General features: G+C 39.4%; 1 protein-coding gene across 1 annotated transcript in view; it reads right to left on the bottom strand.

The window, feature by feature from the left end:
* Positions 1-15,248, bottom strand: part of LOC131045824 (uncharacterized) — a 108,010-nt gene extending 92,762 nt beyond the window's left edge. Inside the window, exons 1-2 of the mRNA XM_057979481.2 lie at positions 15,064-15,248; positions 14,776-14,882 (exon numbers count right to left, since the gene is read on the bottom strand). Of these exons, the coding sequence (XP_057835464.1) occupies positions 14,776-14,882; positions 15,064-15,066 (110 nt within the window). The 5' untranslated portion in view covers positions 15,067-15,248. The remainder of the gene's footprint in view (positions 1-14,775; positions 14,883-15,063) is intronic.
* Positions 15,249-19,466: the final 4,218 nt, after the last annotated feature.

The raw sequence follows: 19,466 nt of genomic DNA, 5'->3' as shown, positions 1-19,466 counted from the left end.
TTCATGATCTCGCCTATGTAGAAGAACATCCAGGCCTCGAAGTTCACCGAATGTGGGCATCCCATTACTCTGCTCAGCATCTTTATCAGGTCCACATACTCCTGCTTGAACTCGAAGATTGTGAGAGTTTTGGGCATCTTGGAAGCGTGCACTCTAGGCTTCAGCAACCACTGCTTATTGATCAAATCAACACACCTGGCAGGGCCTGCTTCATATACTGCCTAAGTTCCGCTGCTGTGTACGTCATGGAATAATGTGAAGGGATTCCGAAAGCTTCACCAATTGACTCTGGAGTCAATGTCGCCAGTAACTTGCCATCTAGTGTTGAGATTGTTTTCCGCTCCAGATTGTAATGTGCTGCACATTCCAAGACCAGTTCTGGGCATTGAATAGCGGGAGGAAAATTGGCTGCTGCAACTATTCCACTTCTCACAATTCTGACAACTGTCGGGGATGGATTATGCCCTGCTGTTCCGAACATTCGGATCTTGAATGCAGCCAAGTTGAGCGTGCCAAGGTTAGTATCGTTGATTTCATCCCATCTTGAATTCAACCGAGAATGAGGAAGAAAACCCTTCATCTCCGCTTTGATCAATGCCTACCTAGAGATAGTAGCTACCTTGCTTGGTTCCACCATCTTGGAAGCACTTTGAAATGATGGAAATAGAGACTAAATATGAATATTCTTCACTCCTCCACTTCTTCTTTCTTGAATCTTGCACGTGAGAAATGAAATGCCTTTCTCAACTTATATAGAATTCTCAAGAGGCATTAATTTAGTAATTGCATTCATGATGCGTCATACTTTCCTCAATTTACTATGCCATGCAAAGGCAGCTTCCCATGCATATGAGTTCAAATTTAGAATTTGGCTTAAATGCTCCAAGTCATGCGTCATAGTTGGAAAATTCCTTCTGCCAACTCGTTGATTTCATTCTTTCAAATTTTGGAGGGAAATCGAAGGATTTTTCTCAAGATTTGCTTGATTCCACTCCAACTTGTCATCTCCTGCTTTCGAAGGAATTTTCATGCCTCTTCTCCACATCCCTATTTTTTAGGGATCTTCCTAAAATTTAGGAGTCAGGTTCATTGGATGGGGAATTTCATCCCGATTCCGAATCTATAAAATTTTCCACACTTGGTCGAGATTTGGTGTCTAAAAATAGCATATTCGAAAATTTGCCCGAGGGGAATTCTGCTTTTTATTCCTCCTTGACTCCTTGGATTCCATGCCTTGGGCAAAATTTCAATGTTTTAGCTTGGGTGAAATTTTCACCATGCCAAGGATTCATGGATTTTCCTCCTCTCCTTGGGAATCCCATTTCAACACCTGACTCCAAACTTGAGCGCATTTTGGCTTTGTCCGTGGATTCACGGATTTTTCCTCCAGTGAATGCCTTTTCCATTTTGGCGCCTGTTGTGACCATTTCACACATCGCCCCATCGCAAATGGGGACCCCCTCTTTTTTGCTTGTTTTTCGTTCGTTTTCGCTTTCGTTTTTAGGATTTTGTTAGTCGGTTAGTTGTCTGGATTTAGGGTCAACCCCTAGGGTTTTTATTTTTGTCTTTTCAGGCCAAAATCCAATCGTTTTTGAGAGCTTTTGAGCTTCCTTTTCTAGGATGCTAATTTTGAATGCAATAAATTCGCCAGAATGGTTTAATGTTCAATTGGAATGTTGATGCAGAGCTTAAATTTGTCTAAGTGTTGGAGATGAAATGTGAATTTTTGTCTGATTGAATATTTTTGACCAAATTTTGACCGTTATGATTTTTGATCCTAGGCATTTGAAATGATTTGTTTTCGCCTTGTGAAGTGTTTAAATGTGAAAAATCATGTTATTTTGGCCTGTAGGAGCAAATTCGCTCCTGTCCCTCAGTGAAGGACGAGAGCTCGTTTTCAAATATCTCACTATTCCTGCAGAGTCAAGATGAATTTCGAGTTGGAAGTAATGGAGAAAGGCGAGATCTTTCCATTGAATATAAATTGAAGATTTTCATGAAGACAGAAATGCCTCCAAGAGCAAAATCGCTCTTGTCCCTCTGTGAAGGACCGGAGCTACAAATCAAATTTTGCCTTGTCCTTGCAAGATTTTGACGACTTGACGATTCGAAGAGGTCCAAGGGAAGATGTTTTATCAGATGAATATAATTTGAAGTGCAAATACGAAGGAGAATGGTCCAGAATGCAAAGTTCGCTCCTGTCACTCAAGAAGGGACCAGAGCGAAGTACCTTATAGCTCCTGTCCCTCTCCCAGGGACCAGAGCGATGTCCTTCATTGGGCAAAATCCAGGCAAAAATCAAGACAAGTTTACGTTCAAAGGCAAGGAAGAGTGTGAGATGAACTCATTGAATACAAATTGAAGATTTTAAAACATCTGCAAGGGTCCCAAAAGGCCTAGTTCGCTCCTGTCCCTCAGGAAGGGACCAGAGCGATTTTTGTTATAATTGATTTTCTTGCCAAGTTGCAGACGATATCAAGGCATGGATGAATGGGGTAGAGCATGACGAGTCCGTTGAATATAAATTTGGGACCTGACAAAGTGGAATGAAGGCCACAAGGGATGGATCGCTCCTGTCCCTCTCCAAGGGACCAGGGCGATACAGTGATTCAAGGCCGTTCCTCCAAGTTCAAGACCTTCTAAGACAAGGAACGAGGGTGGCAAGGACATTTCAAGACATCTTCATCGAGCACAAGCACTTAAAGGTCATCACAATGAAGAGATTTACACTCTAAGACCCAGATCGCTCCTGTCCCTCAGGAAGGGACCAAAGCGATATCTCTATAATGGCGTAAATTTCAAAAGGCAAACAAGTTTCGAGCAACCAAGAGGGTCGAAACGACATCATTTCACGTAATGAAGATGATTGCAAGTTGGTAGAAACAAGAACAAGCACATAATGATGAACTTCGCTCCTGTCCCTCAGGAAGGGACCAGAGCGATGTTGGATATATTGGCCACTTCATGCAAGATTTACGTAAGGTCAAAGTTTTGCGAGATTGTAGAAGGTCCATGGCATGATTAGAGGGTGATACAAAAGGATTTTGAACGTAAAATGATCATCAAATTAAACATAGAGACCATATCGCTCCTGTCCCTCTCCAAGGGACCAGGGCGATTTGCTTTGGATTCTTCGTTTTGCTCCAAGTTCATGCCAAGTCAAAGCTTCGCAAGGTTATGCAAGGTTCAAGGTGTTTTTTGAAGATCACATGTAAGAGTTTTGAACGTCCAAACGTTGCTAATCAAGTTAAAGAGCTCATATCGTTCCTGTCCTTTGGACAAGGACCAAGGCGATCCCATCAAAAACACTCATATTCCTTCAAAGTCAAGGCAAGGCGAGGATGGACAAGGTGAGGGACGGCGTTTGGAAGACATCACAACGAAGATTGAAGTTAAAAGTTGCCAAGATTAGAGAGAAAGACATGGATCGCTCCTGTCCCTCTCCAAGGGACAAGGGCGATGATCCCTCTAAACGTCCAAACACCTCATACAAACAAGTTGAACAAGCGTAGAAGGAACAAGCAATGAAGTTATTCGCCCTACAATGAAAGTTCGAGGATCAAAGATGCATATTGAACGTGAAAACATGGAGATCGCTCCTGTCCTTTGGACAAGGACCAGGGCGATGAACATCCAAAGGCACTTAAGCACACATGCAAGACGATCTAACTCAAAGGACCCATCAAAATGATCGATATTGAACATGGAAAGGAAGGAGATGAACGTTGAAGTTGCAAGAATCAAGACAAAAATCATGAATCGCTCCTGTCCCTCTCCAAGGGACCAGGGCGATGAGGTACGTCCCTTTCATTTTCATAATTTTGGCGCCAAATAAACATTTCAAATTTCCCTTAAATGCTAAGTTCGATAAAATTGAAAATCCTATTTAAATTAGCATTTAATATGGCGTTGATCATTTATTAATTATTTTGCCTTTATTAAAAAATCGAAATTTATAAATTAAAAACGAAAGGCATTTAATTAATTATTAATTAATCTATAAAAAATCGAATTGGAGCGCTTTGGCATGTAGGTCGGCCTTGTTATTTAATTAAAAATCATTTAAAAATCGTTCAAAATTGCTATATTTTATCAAGTCGGCCTAAGGGATGAATTGAGGTGCAAGCGCTATATATAGGGGGGTGAAAACTATTATTTTCACATCATTATTTTTATCCCTCTACATGCGAATTAAGGAGAAAGAAGATAGTGCGAAGTGTGCTTGAAGGGGTGCGAATTCCATTCAAACCAAAGGTGGCGCTAATACATCAAAGGTGGGGCGATACTTCATTTGAGTGAATTTGCCAAGAGTTGAAGACCACATCAAAGGCGAACTTGAAGATCACGTTGAAGACAAAGGTGGCGAAGTTGATCTTTTGAGGAGATAACATTGAAGATCATTTATACCTCAATTTTGCCTAGGCGAATTTTGTCTTTTTGCATTCTAGAGTTAGCTCTCTTTTGAGGTATGGCGATTTGATTTTATTGCTTTTATTCATTCATCGTCATATTTTAAATTTTGAAGTTTTGAATTTTGGTTCTCTTAGCTCAATCGTTGTTTTTTAGGAAATGATAACTCTAGAGACTTATCATGACGTTTCCTAAAAACTTCTCTCTCTAATCTATGTTATTTATTGCAAAATCAAGTTCTTATAATGAAATGGTGTGTAGGTATGGCGACTCCGAAGACGGGAGCATCCACCAGCCGTTCAGCTCTCATGAAAGAAGATTAGAAGACCGAAGAAGTGGAGACCAAGATCGTGTCGAAGTGGAGCAACATTGGAGATACAAACTTGGGGAACTTTAGCACGAAGAAGTTTCGAGAGGTCCCTTACATTGGCAAGCCATCACCTATCGCCCGGAGAATAATAGAGAGTGGCATCATCAAGGCGGCCGGTTTTCCTCCAGCTATTCAGTGCCACGAGTTGATGATCGAGTGTGCCCGACACTATAATCCACAGTCCAGGACGATCGTGTCCAATGAGGGAAACACATTAGCGTACCTTTCAAAGGAAGCTATAAGTGAAGCTTTCCATCTTCCAGAGCACAGGGACATGATATACAAGAGCATAGAAGGAGCCAGATCAATGTACGATGATGATCCAGATGCTTGCTTAAGCATAATTAACAAGAACTGGCTACTCAAGAGTCGTCCCCGTCTAAGCAAGGTACCGAACACACCGCACAGGATTGATTTCCAGGAGGAGTACAGAGATTTGATTACCATGCTCAACCGAGTTACAAGAGCACCTCATGCCTTCTATTTTGAGAAGTGGATGTTTTACTTCATCCAGGTGATTGTTCAGGGTAAAGGTACGATACATTGGGCTAGGATGATTAGCCATTGCTTAGACGTACAGTTGAGGAGACTCAGGGCTACTAAGTCCTTCCACATGAGTTCATATGTCATCTATGCTTTGATCAGGAGTGTTGAGTACGCAGGACTACCTCACAGAGGAGTGATTGGAAGAGGACCCGGCGAGGTCAGAGCTTGTGAATCCTATACCTACTTGCATCATCCGTCAGGGAAAAACTACAAGTTAGTCAATGATACCTTCACGATGAACATCACGAGGACGTTGCAAGGAAGGATTCACAATAGATTATCTCAGGATGCCCAGGAATTCATCAAGAGGTACGGTGCTTGGTTCATTCAGTTTCCCAAGTTTACTTACATTAGAGTGCATGGATGTCCTTTACCTCCATACATGTTGCCGAGGTATCCGACAGACAGAATTGTGTTACTTGAAGTAACAAGGCAGTTGGCAGCATATGTGAAGGCATTCAGGCACAGACATCAGAATGGAGTCCAAGTACCTATTATTTTGGGTAATTCAGTTGAGGTATGTCCTAATGTTTTAGCCATGGATGACGCAGAGAAGGAGTTAGCCTTGTATTCTTTTTCTTCTTTTGCTTGGAGAAATAGCTTTGATCCACATGGACATTTAGAGGAGACGGTCGGTAGAAGATTTAGACATGAGCATCAAATTGAAGATTTTATGATGAACCTCCTAGATGATCTTGAAGTGAAACGAAAGATACATTCTAGATTGCCTTTGGATTTCATCAGGAAATGCAGGATTTATAGAGTGGCCAACCAAGCTCAGGACAATGGCAGGCATATCCAGTCTTCCTATGATAGAGAAAGCAAAACAATAAGGTTGGATTGGAATGAGCCCGAGGTCGTGGATTTAGATGCTTTGATGGCACCAGTTTTGTCTTGTACTCGCAGATGGGTAGACGTTCAGCATCAAAAGTTGAGAGAACAAGGCATAGCTATGTCTTTTACTTTGGAAGAGAAACCAGCCGAAGGTGGAGCTAGTGTGAGTGAAGGCAATCCTAATCCTAGGAATTCAGGTGAAGGTAACCTTCGATGTGCCAGTGAAGGCAATCTCCATCCGAGAGGTTCAAAGAGAAAGGAAAGATCAGAAAAGAAAGAGCCTTCCAAGAAAAAGCAAGGGGCCAACAAAGATCAAACACCAGGTACTTCTTCTAGATCAGAGAATAGAACAATTCAAGTAGAAGAGTCCATGGAGTCTATGGTACAGAATGACAGGCAGGAGGAAGGACAGGCGCAGCGTGCTTCGTCAGATGGATCTCTCCAAGACCATGATTTAGATGAAGATAATGAGATGACATCTCCTCCCAGAGAAGAAGAAATAGTGCATAAAGAGATTCAAGTTCAAGAGACAAGATCAAATATCCCAGATTGGTTGAAGGAAAGATTGACTAAGGTGATCATAGTAGAAGACGAAGACAATGCAATTGATTTAGAGAGCCTTGTTGGACGTTCACGTGAGGTAACAGAGAAGAAGAAGGCTACAAAGATGTCCAAGATGATTCGAGATGAGACTGGATCCAGAAAACTGCAGATAGCTACACTGGCAGCAGACAAATATGAGGGTGAGATCCTAGCAGAGGATTATGATATACAGACTATTGAGTTAGGACCATCCACTGCAGAGCAGACAATGGATGATGCTACCGACACATTTGAGGCATTGAAGGACAAGCTTAGAGAAGAAGTGGAAAAGAACAGAAAGCTTGAGAGAGAGGTCGGTGCATGGAGGACATATTTCAGTCACATCAATGAACCTTTGGGACGTCAGGATCCAGTTAGATCACCAGTGCAGGCATTGCCACTTCAATCAATCAATGAAGCAGAAAGATTCAGGAACCTGGTTCAACGTACATGTAGTTGGATGGATAGATCTCATACAGTGGCCATAGAGTTTGTTACAAGGATGATGAAGATCATTCATCAGGCTATCCAAGTTCTTGAGATAATCCACAAATTGATGATAACAGTAGCTGCATTTGCCCATACCAAGGACGTTATCATTCCGGTCTTGAAAGTTATAAGACACACATCAAGGAGAATTTTAGCGCAGGAGAAGATCTTGGAAGGTGATTCTCACAGTTTGTTTCAGTGGTCAACCTTACTCCATATGAAGAATGTTTTCTTCGAAGACATCAGTGTTAGATGTGGCCAACTTGAGGAAGTGATCAATCCGATCCAGGACAGAGTATTTGAGGTACTTCGTACCATTCTTGGCAGAAGGATCGAGGTCGAGACAGATGTGGATATGCAGGAATTTGAGGATAGAATCAAGATCATCTTTTGCAAGGACGCAGATGTTACAGATGAGCAGTATGATCAGATGTATGCCACCATGCTCCTGATTGATAGAACGAAGGAACTTGAACCTACATGGGACGCAGCTCTTCTAGATGCATTTGATCAGGTCATCCACTTAGAGGAGAGTATGAAGAATCTTCCCGAGATTCCAATCACAGAAATCGAAGGAATCGTGACAAAATTCATTGCATATGCTAAGAAAGAGAATTGGAAAGGGAATAAGATTCTAGATGAAAGGTTGTTACAGATGACATGACACCTTATTTCTCATTGGTTGATACCTCCTAGGTTTTTGTGCCGAATTTTATATTTGGCTATGTATTTAATATTGTTCAGTAAAAAGGAGGTCATTTGTAACAAACCCTAATTAGGGTTTAGGTGTCATGATCTTGTCCGTTGATTTACTTTAATCTGGACCTTTCATTGTAACTGGGGATGCTATTTATACCCCCATTTTTCATTTCATTGAATAATAGTGTAATAGAGGAAGAGAGTAATAGTCAATAGTCGAATAGTGAAATAGTTGATGTAAGAGAGATTAGAGTTAGAAGCAATTTTATTTTGTAGCAAGATTGAGTCTTGAAGAGAGAAATTCAAGCAATTGTTGTACATGATGACTTGGAAATCAATAAAATATTGAAGTTATGGTGTTTTGTTGCAAATTTCTTGAGTTATCTTCATGGTTGTTTGATATACTTGAATCGTGCTCAATCGAAGTAGATTGTTAATTTGAAGGACTAAGTGTGAGATTTGATATTTGGTAGGATTCGTAATCCAAACCATTAGCTTCTTGCTGATTGTAGGAAAGCCTTGCGTGGTCGACTGGAGAAAACTTTGAGTCCTTTAACCTTCAACCATTATTGTGTCTTGGATATGTACCTTCGTAGTAGTGTCCTTGATCTTTGATGCATTGAATACCATTATATTACCTTAGAAGATCGCACTAATTTCAATTGAGTTGTTATCTTATGGCAAAATTGAAGTTGGTTGAATCTTACCAAGTCTCGTCCATACTAAGTCATTCATAGGGTTAGGCTAGATTAGACCTCTTTTAAACCCTATCCTTTTGCTTTTTTTTTGAAAGTTCCTTTTTAGTTTAGTAAAATCTTCGAGCTTTAGAATGCGTAAGACCCCTTGGAGGAAACAGCAAATCACATCATACCACTAAAAAAGCTTGTCCACACGTAGAGACCCTACTAAAAGAACCTTGGAGTCTACCTAACTGATCCTTTTTGCAGATCTTCAGCAGTTAGAGACTATTTTCTCAAGAGAGGATAAGATGCCTATTGGTATTTTATTCTGTGTATGATTGTGTATAAAATACACATCAACAGCGCCCCAGTCCAGTCTTGGGCGCATTTTGGCCATGTCCACGGACTCATAGATTTTTCCTCTTGTGAATGCCTTTTCCATTTTGGCGCCCCAGTCCAGTCTTGGGCGCATTTTGGCCATGTCCATGGACTCATGGATTTTTCAGTACTTGACCTATTTCTGGCTTTCTCTGTCTATCGTCTGACTTTCCGAAATTAGAATTGTCTATGAATGCCTGATCCTTGTCGCCTTGGCTGACTGACCCTGCCAGTAATAACTTTCCAAAAATAGAAACTTTCCAGGTGTCAGCATTAGATCTCTAAACAGGGTGCAGTAATGACTTACTGTAAATAGAAACTTACTAAAAATAGAAATTACTAAAAATAGTAAGTTTGATTTTTGGCAAAATGGCGACATTCCGAGACTCGAAAAAATCCCTAAAAAATAGGGACTTTCTAAAAATAGAAAGTTGCTCCATTTGGGCTCAAATTTTACTAGGAGGTCCCTTGAAGGGTCCTGATTCCAGTCGTATGCTTAGTTTTCCCGAAACCCTAACAGGAACCCCTAAAATCTAGGACAAAAGGCAAAACCCTAGAAAAGGACAAAACATGCCCTAGATTTCATAGAATTCACTTGACAGAGAAGCAGATTAACTCTAACTGACCCCCGAACATCCGCAACGCTCAGAGATTGGAGAGATTGCTACCAACACACACAAAAGCCAAGACCAAACGACCAAAAGGGCCTAAAAGCTAGGGGGGTCCCTATCTAGGATGGGTGATGTGTGATTAGGTCACAACAAGACCCATCGGATAAACTGTGCAATAAAACCTTTTCCCCATTATGTTCATTCCGTAATTTTAATTTTGAAAAGTTTAGATTGACATCTCCTAATGAGTGTAGCCAAGGGACACCCAAAATTGCATTGGTGTCCCCTAGTTTTACAACATAAACTTGTCCCTAATTTGATGTTTCCCTAGAGTAATGTTAAGTTGGGAGATCTTCTTTGTGCATGGTGTAGTGAATCCATCCGCTAAAGCCACCTAAAATCCCTTAAAGTGTTCCATTTCTAACTTCAATCTTGCAACTAAATTCTCGTCTATAAAGTTGTGGGTAGCTCCACTGTCTATAAGGGTTGTTACTTCTTTGCCCTTAATCACACCTCGATTTCTAAAGGGGTGATGTTTTGATGCCCTTGAGATGGAGGCCAAAGTCCCCCCTTCCTCACTTTCTTCCTCATATCTTATTCTTTTGTTTGGGCCCTCTTCATCGTCATTTCCTATCAGTTGATTAAATGTTGCTTCAATGGTGTGGGCTTGGCTCCTCTTCCTTTCGCATATATGTCCTGTTTCCCAATCTTCCTTACACTTGAAATACAAGTTTTCCCTCATAAGGTCATTTTGATTGCATTTGTGTCCTAGTTTTCATACAATTTTGCATTTAAAACACAATTTTCCTCCTTGTCTTTCACTTTGCCCACAAGTGTGCCCTTTCTCCCATTTTTTCTTGCAATCAAAGCAAAGGCCCTTCCTCCTTTTCCTTTGCTTGGACGAAATCGAATCTGGCGACTTTGAGAATTGCCTCTTGGAGTGTGGTTGGATCCAAAGCACTTACTAGACCTCAGGTGGCATCCGATAGTCCTTCTATAAACAAATTGATAAGCCTTCTTCCTAATATTCCCCATACCATGATGAATAGCCTTTGGAACTCCACCACATAATCCTCAATGGACCCTTCTTGCTTAACCTTTGTTAACTCCTTGAAGTTCTTCTCGGGGTGCTTATGATCAAACCTCTCAATTAGTTTTTCAGTAAGGCATCATAGGTTTTTATATTTTGGTGGTTTTGGGTGACTAATCCATGGTACCACCATTCACGGGCTATACTCCCTCTAGGTGTAGTATGGCAAACTTAATGGCATCCTCTTCTACCATTGGGTTTAGAGATAGGTATGTATCAAGTTTTTGAATCCATGCTTGGGCTGCGATCTTACTTGATTCATCAAAATTTAAGAGTGTTAATTTGCCTACCTTGTGCTGCAAGTCCCTATTAGTTTGGTTTCTTCCTCTTCTTTGTGTATTCCTGCTTCTAGCCTCACAATATGCTGTAAAGGGGATACTTCTCTTATCTTCTGGATCAAGTCTTGCATATGCTTCAGCAAGATGATCCCAATCAGGGTTTTGTGCATCTATTTCTTCTTACTCCCTTGTAGACCCTTCCCTTGTTAAGAAGGGAGGTCGTGTTATCCTAGGGGTAGACCTTGAGGTGCTATCATTTTCAGATTGGCTTGGGGTAGTTCCCTTTCATTTCTTTGTCGTGATCTAAGAGAATTCATGGTGGCATTCAGATTTAGTAAGGCTTGGGATGTTTGTTCTACGAAGGTCCTGAATTCTTGTTCCATTTACTCACTTCTTTGGTTGTGGTTGTTGTTTAAGGCAGTTTTCTTTTTCTCTCTTTCCAGGGCCCTCAAAGTTCTTTGGCTAAGCATCAACTAATTTATCCCTCAGGCTGGCAGAACCATGCTCTGATACCAATTGTAATGTCCCCTAATTGAGAATGCCCTAATTCTCAATTTCTAAATAAATAAGTGGGTTTGGAGAATACCTTTCACCTGATTGAAACCCTGCAAACAAATTAGAAAACACTTACAAAACAATTCCAACAAGCAGATTATAATATTTAAACATTAGTATATCTATGGCAGAATCATCAATTCAATCATAAAGTATTTAAACACATTAGGAAGGCTTAACCATAGGATAGCATGGGGAAGAGTAACTTCGATGGGGTGTCTCAGATCCTCTACCCTAGGCCCAAGAGCGGATATACCATCCCTCTTGGCCTCACGTGGCCCATGCTATCCATATGAGGTGGTCTACCCAGTGAGGTGTCCATTTTCATTATCCCCTCATCTTGCCAACCCTTTCCCTCTCTCTATGATTGGTCTCCTTGTATTGATGCACCATGGTAGGGGAATGAGGCTACAGCAGGGTGCCCCAGAAGCCATCTCCTCTAGTCCCAAAGGCAATACCCTCTGTACCCCCTTGGCCTCATGGAACCATCTAGTACCCTCCTAGAGGTGGCGTACCTAGAGAAGTGCCCCATCACCATACCCCTCTTGCAGGCTTACACTCCTATGGCCGGAAGTACTCAGAAAATATGAAGGAATATAGTAATATAACATGAGATCAACTGCAAAATGTGATTAAATCAGACTGATATCTCTTTGGATATGTATAAGCAATTATGACAGCAGTCATTAATAATAATAAATATGCAGAAATATAAATATACAGTTATAGTACTTATTATTTAAACATAGAGAATTTATACCGAACTGTCTTAGTCAATTGAACTTGCTCAGAGTTAATATCTTATATATTCTCAGTCTCTATACCCTTCAATGATCACCCTTGGTTTTCTTGGCCTGTTCCTTTATATCTTTCGCTAGATAGTGACCCTCCCTTATAGTTGTGACTCTTGGACAGTAACATGTCTTTCAGTTACAATCATACCTCTTCAATATCTAATCACCTCTCTTAATTCAGATTATGTTAACTCTAATTAACTCTCCATTCTATTAAGGAAAAGATCCTTTATTAATCAAGGAGAGGCATCGCTGCTAGGAGGAAGGCGATTCAAATAGTAACAACCCCAATCTGTATGCAGGAATAATCACGGCTTGTTCTCCGCATTAGACTCGATCTGTACCCATCTAAACTCACGATCTGCTGCTCTAGCCGGGGTACCGTGTGAGATAAGAAATTGTGAAGACTTACTAGGGTAAGACGATTTCTTATTGTACACAAGGATCGTCAGATTGGGGGCATGACAGTCAAATTGTCAAACTTCATGTAAATTTAGAATTGTTTTACTCATTTTGCTTAAATGATAAACTGCATTTTATTTTACTATTTTTTGTAACTCATTTTTCAAATATTATTTTTTATATATCATTTCAATATACATTCCCCCACCATATCTCACAAAAAAAAATCTGGAAAGGAAATTTCTGTCCCCAAAACCAGAAAAAACTGTGCCATCCCCAAAACTCAAAGAAACACTGGTGTTGAAGCTATTCCTCTGAATGACAAAAGAGGCCATGGCTTCTCTGGTGACTGCCACTATCTAGACCTTTCGTAAGGAGATTCTGAAAGCTACTGCTCTTGTAGCTCCCATACCTGACAGCTAATCTGATATTCCTCCTAGTAACTCCGCATTCCCAAAATCCTGGTCAAATGAATTAGCAATTATCGGCATTATGTCTGGTTTCAGTAATTTTGCTGAGCAGACTAATTTTCTTCTAAGTGGCAGTAGATCCCATTCAAAAATGCAGGATGATGGTAACTTGGATGCTGAAGCTTTGGTTGATAAAACTAAAAAAGAGGTATTGATTCTCTCGAACACCAAGATCTTAACCTGAAAGAATCTAAAACTACCAAAGGACAAGTGAAAATGAAAATGTGAAACTCTCTCCGGATTAAAAAGGGTGATTCAGGAAATGAAAGCCTGTATCCTGCTCTTGAAAAGAGACAATGATGACAGGGGGGTCTGAAATCTCTCTGTTACAAAAACATAAGTTTCAAGAGACAGATATAAACAGTATTGTCCTGATATTTTTTGTGTTCTTTGTATTAGATTATCAATAAGAGTCCTGATTAAGTGAACAAAGAATAGATGAAGCTCAAAATCATGAACTGCATGCCCCTTGCAGTTGATCATTCTCCCATTATGTTGTGTGGTTTTACAGTGGATGGTAACTATATGGCTACAAGAGTGAATAAAATTGCTGGTTTCAGCAAATGCAATGGACAGTGAATGCTGGTTTGAAGTCAACGACCTGCTTGCTCAGCAGAAATTTTAGTGGAAACACTGTTTTCAGATGTTATTTTCACGGCGGTTTCCCTAATGCTGCTATTAGCAGAATGGATGCCAAAATGAATAAATTACCGGGTCATCGTTTCGTGTACAGCAGTAGTTAGTGCGTTAATATTCTGAGTGAAAATAAACTCCATGATTGACAAATATGTGTGAGTTTTATATAATCATTGGTTTTCTTGGCCTCCTTGGTTGTTTTTTTTCCAGGCCAAATCGATAAATTTAGTAATTAAACTTGCCGTGGTGATCTCCAGATCAGGGGATCAGAATTATGATAAATATGATGTAAATATGTGGCTATCACATATTATTTAGAAAATAGTTAATTAGATAGAAAATAGTTAATTAGATTTTAATCTGGTATTATTTATACAGAAAAGAGAGACTGAACCAAGTCTTTACGATGAAAGCATCTAGGGTTCTCCTCAAACTAGGGGTTCAAAATTGGCCATAATAATTTCCGTTATTCATCAGCCCTTTTTTTAATTAAAAATATCCAATAAAAACTATGCTTGATATACACAAATTTCATAACGAACAGGCTCAACATTCAAAAATTCTTGGTATTTAAGATTTTGAATTGCTTCAACATGTATAAAGTGTGAGTATTTATTCGATTTCTTCGGGAAAAGAAAACCTATTTCCTAATTATCCAAATCAGACTGATTGGTTTATCGATGCCCAATATAATCTAAACTTGATTTACCCCAGTTCAATACTGACCAGGCTTGCGATATAGACGAACTCTTGGGAAATCATATGAGAACTGCCCATATTTGAATGAATTAATAGATCAAGTGTTTGTTTGTTTTTTGGTATTAATAGATCAAGTGTTATATTCTAAAGCAAACAAAATGGAACTGTCCATATTTGAATAAATTAACAGATCAAAAAAGTGTTATACTCTAAAGCAAACAAAATGGATCAATATTCTGAAATCTAACATACCCCGTTCTGTGCTCGAGAAGAGCGGGAAAATGCATCTTGATATAAGTGCAGGTGCATATCACTAGCAGCACGACTATTAAAAAGGACTGGAAATTGAAGAGAGCAGACTGCAAGAACGAAAAATAAAAACCGGAAAAAGGCAATCAAATTTGTGATTATTATTGCGTCGAGAAAAACCAAAGAAAATTGGCAGATAAAACACAATGGAAACATTAGTTTAATAGAAAAGATTACAGCCATTTTTTTCAGAAACAATATGTACTTCGATAAAAAATGAAATGGGCTCACCATTCTTTTAACTATAAGATCTGCAACAGCGTGCCCTCAACAGCAGAAGCACTATGAAAATCAAGAGAGAGTGAGCGTAAAATTACTTAAAATCATCCTCTGAGCAATGAAAACAAGAAAGTTGCGAGTAAAAGCAATTTTGGAGGTTCTTTTCCATCGAATGAGCTTTTGAGATAAAATTATGAAAAAGACTCCCTCAGGTTGTCGGGGTCTCTTTTTTAAATTAGATTTGTTAAATTCGGGACCTAAATATTTATTAAGTTATTTAATTGTGTAATTATATTATTTTTTTTAAAAATATTTATTAAGTTATTTAATTGTGTAATTATATTATTTTTTTTAAAAATATTTTATTTTATAATTATTATGAATATGTGTTAGTTTCTATTAATTAAAAATATTTATACATATTCATAAAAAATTGATAGGAGGACACAAGATCACTCCTTAGAGACATACGAGTAGCGTCTAAAAAGCAAGATAACAGAAATAGCAATAAAAGACACTTAAGTAGTGAAAGCAACACTATTGGGAGGAGAAGGGGGGTTCTAATCATCCGTTTTTCCCCTACATCAATGAGGTTTGAGGTGACATTAGGAACTACTGACCCCTCCTCTTTACCTTTGTCTTCATTCTTTGTCAATGAAATTGTCAAAGCCGACCAAGGGAGCCTCTTAGGGAGTCTGGCCAACCACCACCACTACTAGCTGATGGTCAACCGCTACCACCACTAGTTGATGGCCCTGCAACACCCAAGAGTCACCTAGAGGCAGAACCTCCACATGGGGGTGACGTAAAACATCATCAAGTTGAGCCACTCTTGTCGTCGGAGTGATGATGGCGCATGTGAGATCTAAGGGACTGGGAATGTCAAGCCGAAAAGCTTTGGCCACACCTATGGCCATGAGGCAGAGACCAGTTGCAAGTAGTTGAACTATCCAAAGGGACCCTAGCCACAATACAAGGGACATTACCCTAGTGATCCAGTAACTCTTATAGATGTGTCACTTTGTTAGCTCGGACTTGAATCTAGAGCATAACATTATTACAAATAGAGGCTTTAGTGAAAAACAAAATAGTAGTATCAATAGAGGTGTGAGAAAAAATAACAACATTTCTATCTTTTCATAAGGAAAAAAGAATTTCTACCCTAAAAGCATGCCAAATTTGGGTATATTTGAAGGGGATGTGAGGCCAATGTCCTGAAAGAGCCATATGCTAGGAAAAAATATATGGTTGAAAGGGGCGAAAAATGTCATGAATCCATCTCCACAATTATTGAGCATGGTGATAAAACTAAAAGAGATGTTCCAAAGACTCTAGTTGGCCACAAAATAGACAGCAATGGTCCAAAATACCCATATGTCGAAGGCGAGAGCCCACAAGCAAGCCTTGGAAAATAATACACAAGGCAAAATGGGCAAGCTTAAGCTTAATAATGATCGATGACATGTCAAATCTATGTTGCCAAACTAACAAAGGTGATTGCAAATGCCACCATAAATTCAGAGCAGACGCCATAGGAAGGTGCAAAGAGAGTCAGCGATACCCCGAATGTGGCTCGTAATTGTAGAAATTGATGTTGCGAAACCAACACCAATCCTTCCATCATGCTTTGACAAAAGTGAATACTAATTTTGTGAAGCATATCTAAGGGAAGATCCAACATAACAATGTTGAATGTCTCTCTATCTGGGTGAGGGAGTCGGTACTAGATTTTCAAATTTTCTAAAGAATGAAGATTCGTAGTAGCTTTGGAAAACAAATCACACGAAGTACAAATGTAGTTTTTGTGAAATCACAAGGCACAAACCTAAGGTAAATGAGCTAAAGGATGCCCTTGAATATAAATAAGTTAAGTCCACTAGAGGTTATGCTAGTTAAAAATAACTCATTTCAAAAGCCAAAACCATCCCACCAAAAGCTAGAGCTTGACGGCTTCCCAGGCATGCCAAATGCTTTTGGCAACAAAAGTGCTCTTGATATGAATCACGTCTTTAATGACCAAAAGGGTTTGAAAGCTAATCCCCTTCCAAGCAGGTTGATTGGCTAGGAAACTAGAGGAGATGTAGTGCTCGAGAAGAATTTTTTGGGCCTCATTATGAGAAATAACACGCACAATCCATTTAGCACAAAGAGCCATCCATTGCCACTGAGTAGAAAGGAGCCTAGGGCCACCGAAGTCTCATGGGAGATAACAAAATTCCCATGCAACACAATGAAAATTCTTGTGGTCTCCAGAAGAGACCCACAAAAAATCATGAAGAAGCTTTTCTAGTTTCATGTAAGAGGCTTTAGAAGGGGTTCAAGAATAAGATCAATACATATAAGTGGTTGTGAGAATTTTAGAGAACACCTAAAATTTACAAGCCAATGAAAGCAACTTGGTAATCCAATAAGAGAGTTTATTCTCAATTTTGGCCAGGACTGCATTCCAAAGGTCCACTAAGAAGCTTGAAAGGCAAAGGGGATGTTTATAAACTAAAAGATTTCCCCATTGCAATCCACTTCCATTTATAGCTAAGAAGCAATAAAGGCATGGGAGAATGGATTGAAGATAACACTGAGTTGTATGCCACTGGGTGGCTGACCTAGAAGCCAAACAAAAGGTGTTAAGGCATTGAAGGGACTCTTCGATATTTTGCTCCTCTTCAAGAAGTGTGAGAAAAGAATTGTTTGCAAAATGCCCATTAACCAACTAGTTAGATGACTCAAGCAAGGCAATTCCTCTAAACCTCTCAAAGGAGATAGAGTTTGCCAACAAATAACCAAACCCTTCAACAACAAGAGCATATAGAGACAAAGTAAGGGGACACCCCTTACAGATGGAATGGTGGAGCCCAAAAGCCTAAGAATAGCAACCATTAATGGCAATGCACACAAAGGCATCACCGAAAATCATTTTCATAAAGTGAGAGTCAAACCCTAGAGCACTTAGCGTAGCTAGAATGAATGACTGTTCAATGTAGTTGTAAGCCTTAGTGAAATCAATTTTTAGAAAGAGGGCTTGTTTCTTAGAGAGTAGTGTTGGAATCTAAAAAGATGAATAACCCAAAATACCTAGTGTAAATTAAAAAAAACTAAAATTGTGAATGTAAATGATACAAGATCAAAATAAGAATACAAACTCAGTCTCTAGGAGAGAAATACAAATGTTGCAAAAGAAAAATAGCATTAAGAGAATGCAAGATCAAATAGTTGTAAAATGTGATTACTATGCAATAGAATGGAATGCAACATAATACCAAGACTAGCTAGGAGTGATTATATATAGGAAATGAGAGAGGGGAGAGATGGCAAATATGACCAATGAGAAGAGACCACCACAATAGCCTAAAATAGGAAAGTGTAACTCCCATGGAAGGTATTGACACCTTGTACCCACTTACAATAATATTCAATTAATTAGTCCTAAGCAATCTTAATTAAAAAGTGTAGGAAAAAACTAGGAATAGGAAAATAAATAATCAACTAGGAAATAAAAACCTACATTAACGCCCCCCTTAAGCACAACTTAGGTGAGTGAAAATATGATGGGTCCTGAAAAATGAGGCCATGTTACGAACCGATGTACAAATAAATTCCCTCCAAAGAGAAGAAGCCCCCCCCCCCAATACAAAAGAGAAGCCCTCCTCACAAATAGAAGTAGAACACCCCGAGAGAGAGAGAGAGAGAGAGAGAGAGAGAGAGAGAGAGAGAGAGAGAGAGAGAGAGAGAGAGAGAGAGAACCAAGTGTTCACCCAACAATGTGTGTCCAATGGTAGATGCTTAAAACTAGATGTAGGACATGGTCCACAATCGTTGAACAAAATTCCTCCCCTTAGAAAGAAATAAAACCAAAGGTGTATGCATGATGATGCTCTGCAAAATGGGCAATGCTAGACAAAAGCTTGTGGTCGTATAACACACAAAAACACAAGAAACAAAGATGAACGCTAGTGTTAATCAACCAAAAACAAGTCTAAGCGGGCTTACCAAAAGAGACACTAAAAACATGATGAAATATTTAACTATGGAAGCCAATATAACAAGGCATCTCCAAATGCCTTCTACCATGTTCTTAGCTCCTTCTCCCTTGTTCCTCTCCTCTCCAAGTCCCAAATTAGTGTAGCTCTCAACAACTTTTTGCACTATGGATGCCTCATGGAGGGTCAAGATTGTAGATGATTATGAAAAGTATGCAAATGCAAGCTTAATAACCAAAGAAAGATGAGTTATCTAAATGCTATTTGTTAATTTTAACCAAAAGAGTGAATATGACTAATTATGCTAAATGCTCTCTAAAATTCTCTATAACTTAGATGCATACAAGTTTTCAGGATTTGGATTATGAAGAAATGGGCTCTATTTATAGGAAAAATGGAGCAATGGATGGTTGAGATTGAGTAATCTCAACAAGGGTT

Source organism: Cryptomeria japonica, chromosome 5 (assembly GCF_030272615.1).
Source record: "Cryptomeria japonica chromosome 5, Sugi_1.0, whole genome shotgun sequence".
Taxonomy (NCBI): Eukaryota; Viridiplantae; Streptophyta; class Pinopsida; order Cupressales; family Cupressaceae; genus Cryptomeria; species Cryptomeria japonica.
Note: the sequence above shows the minus strand (reverse complement) of the source record. Positions and strands in the feature narration are given on the sequence as shown.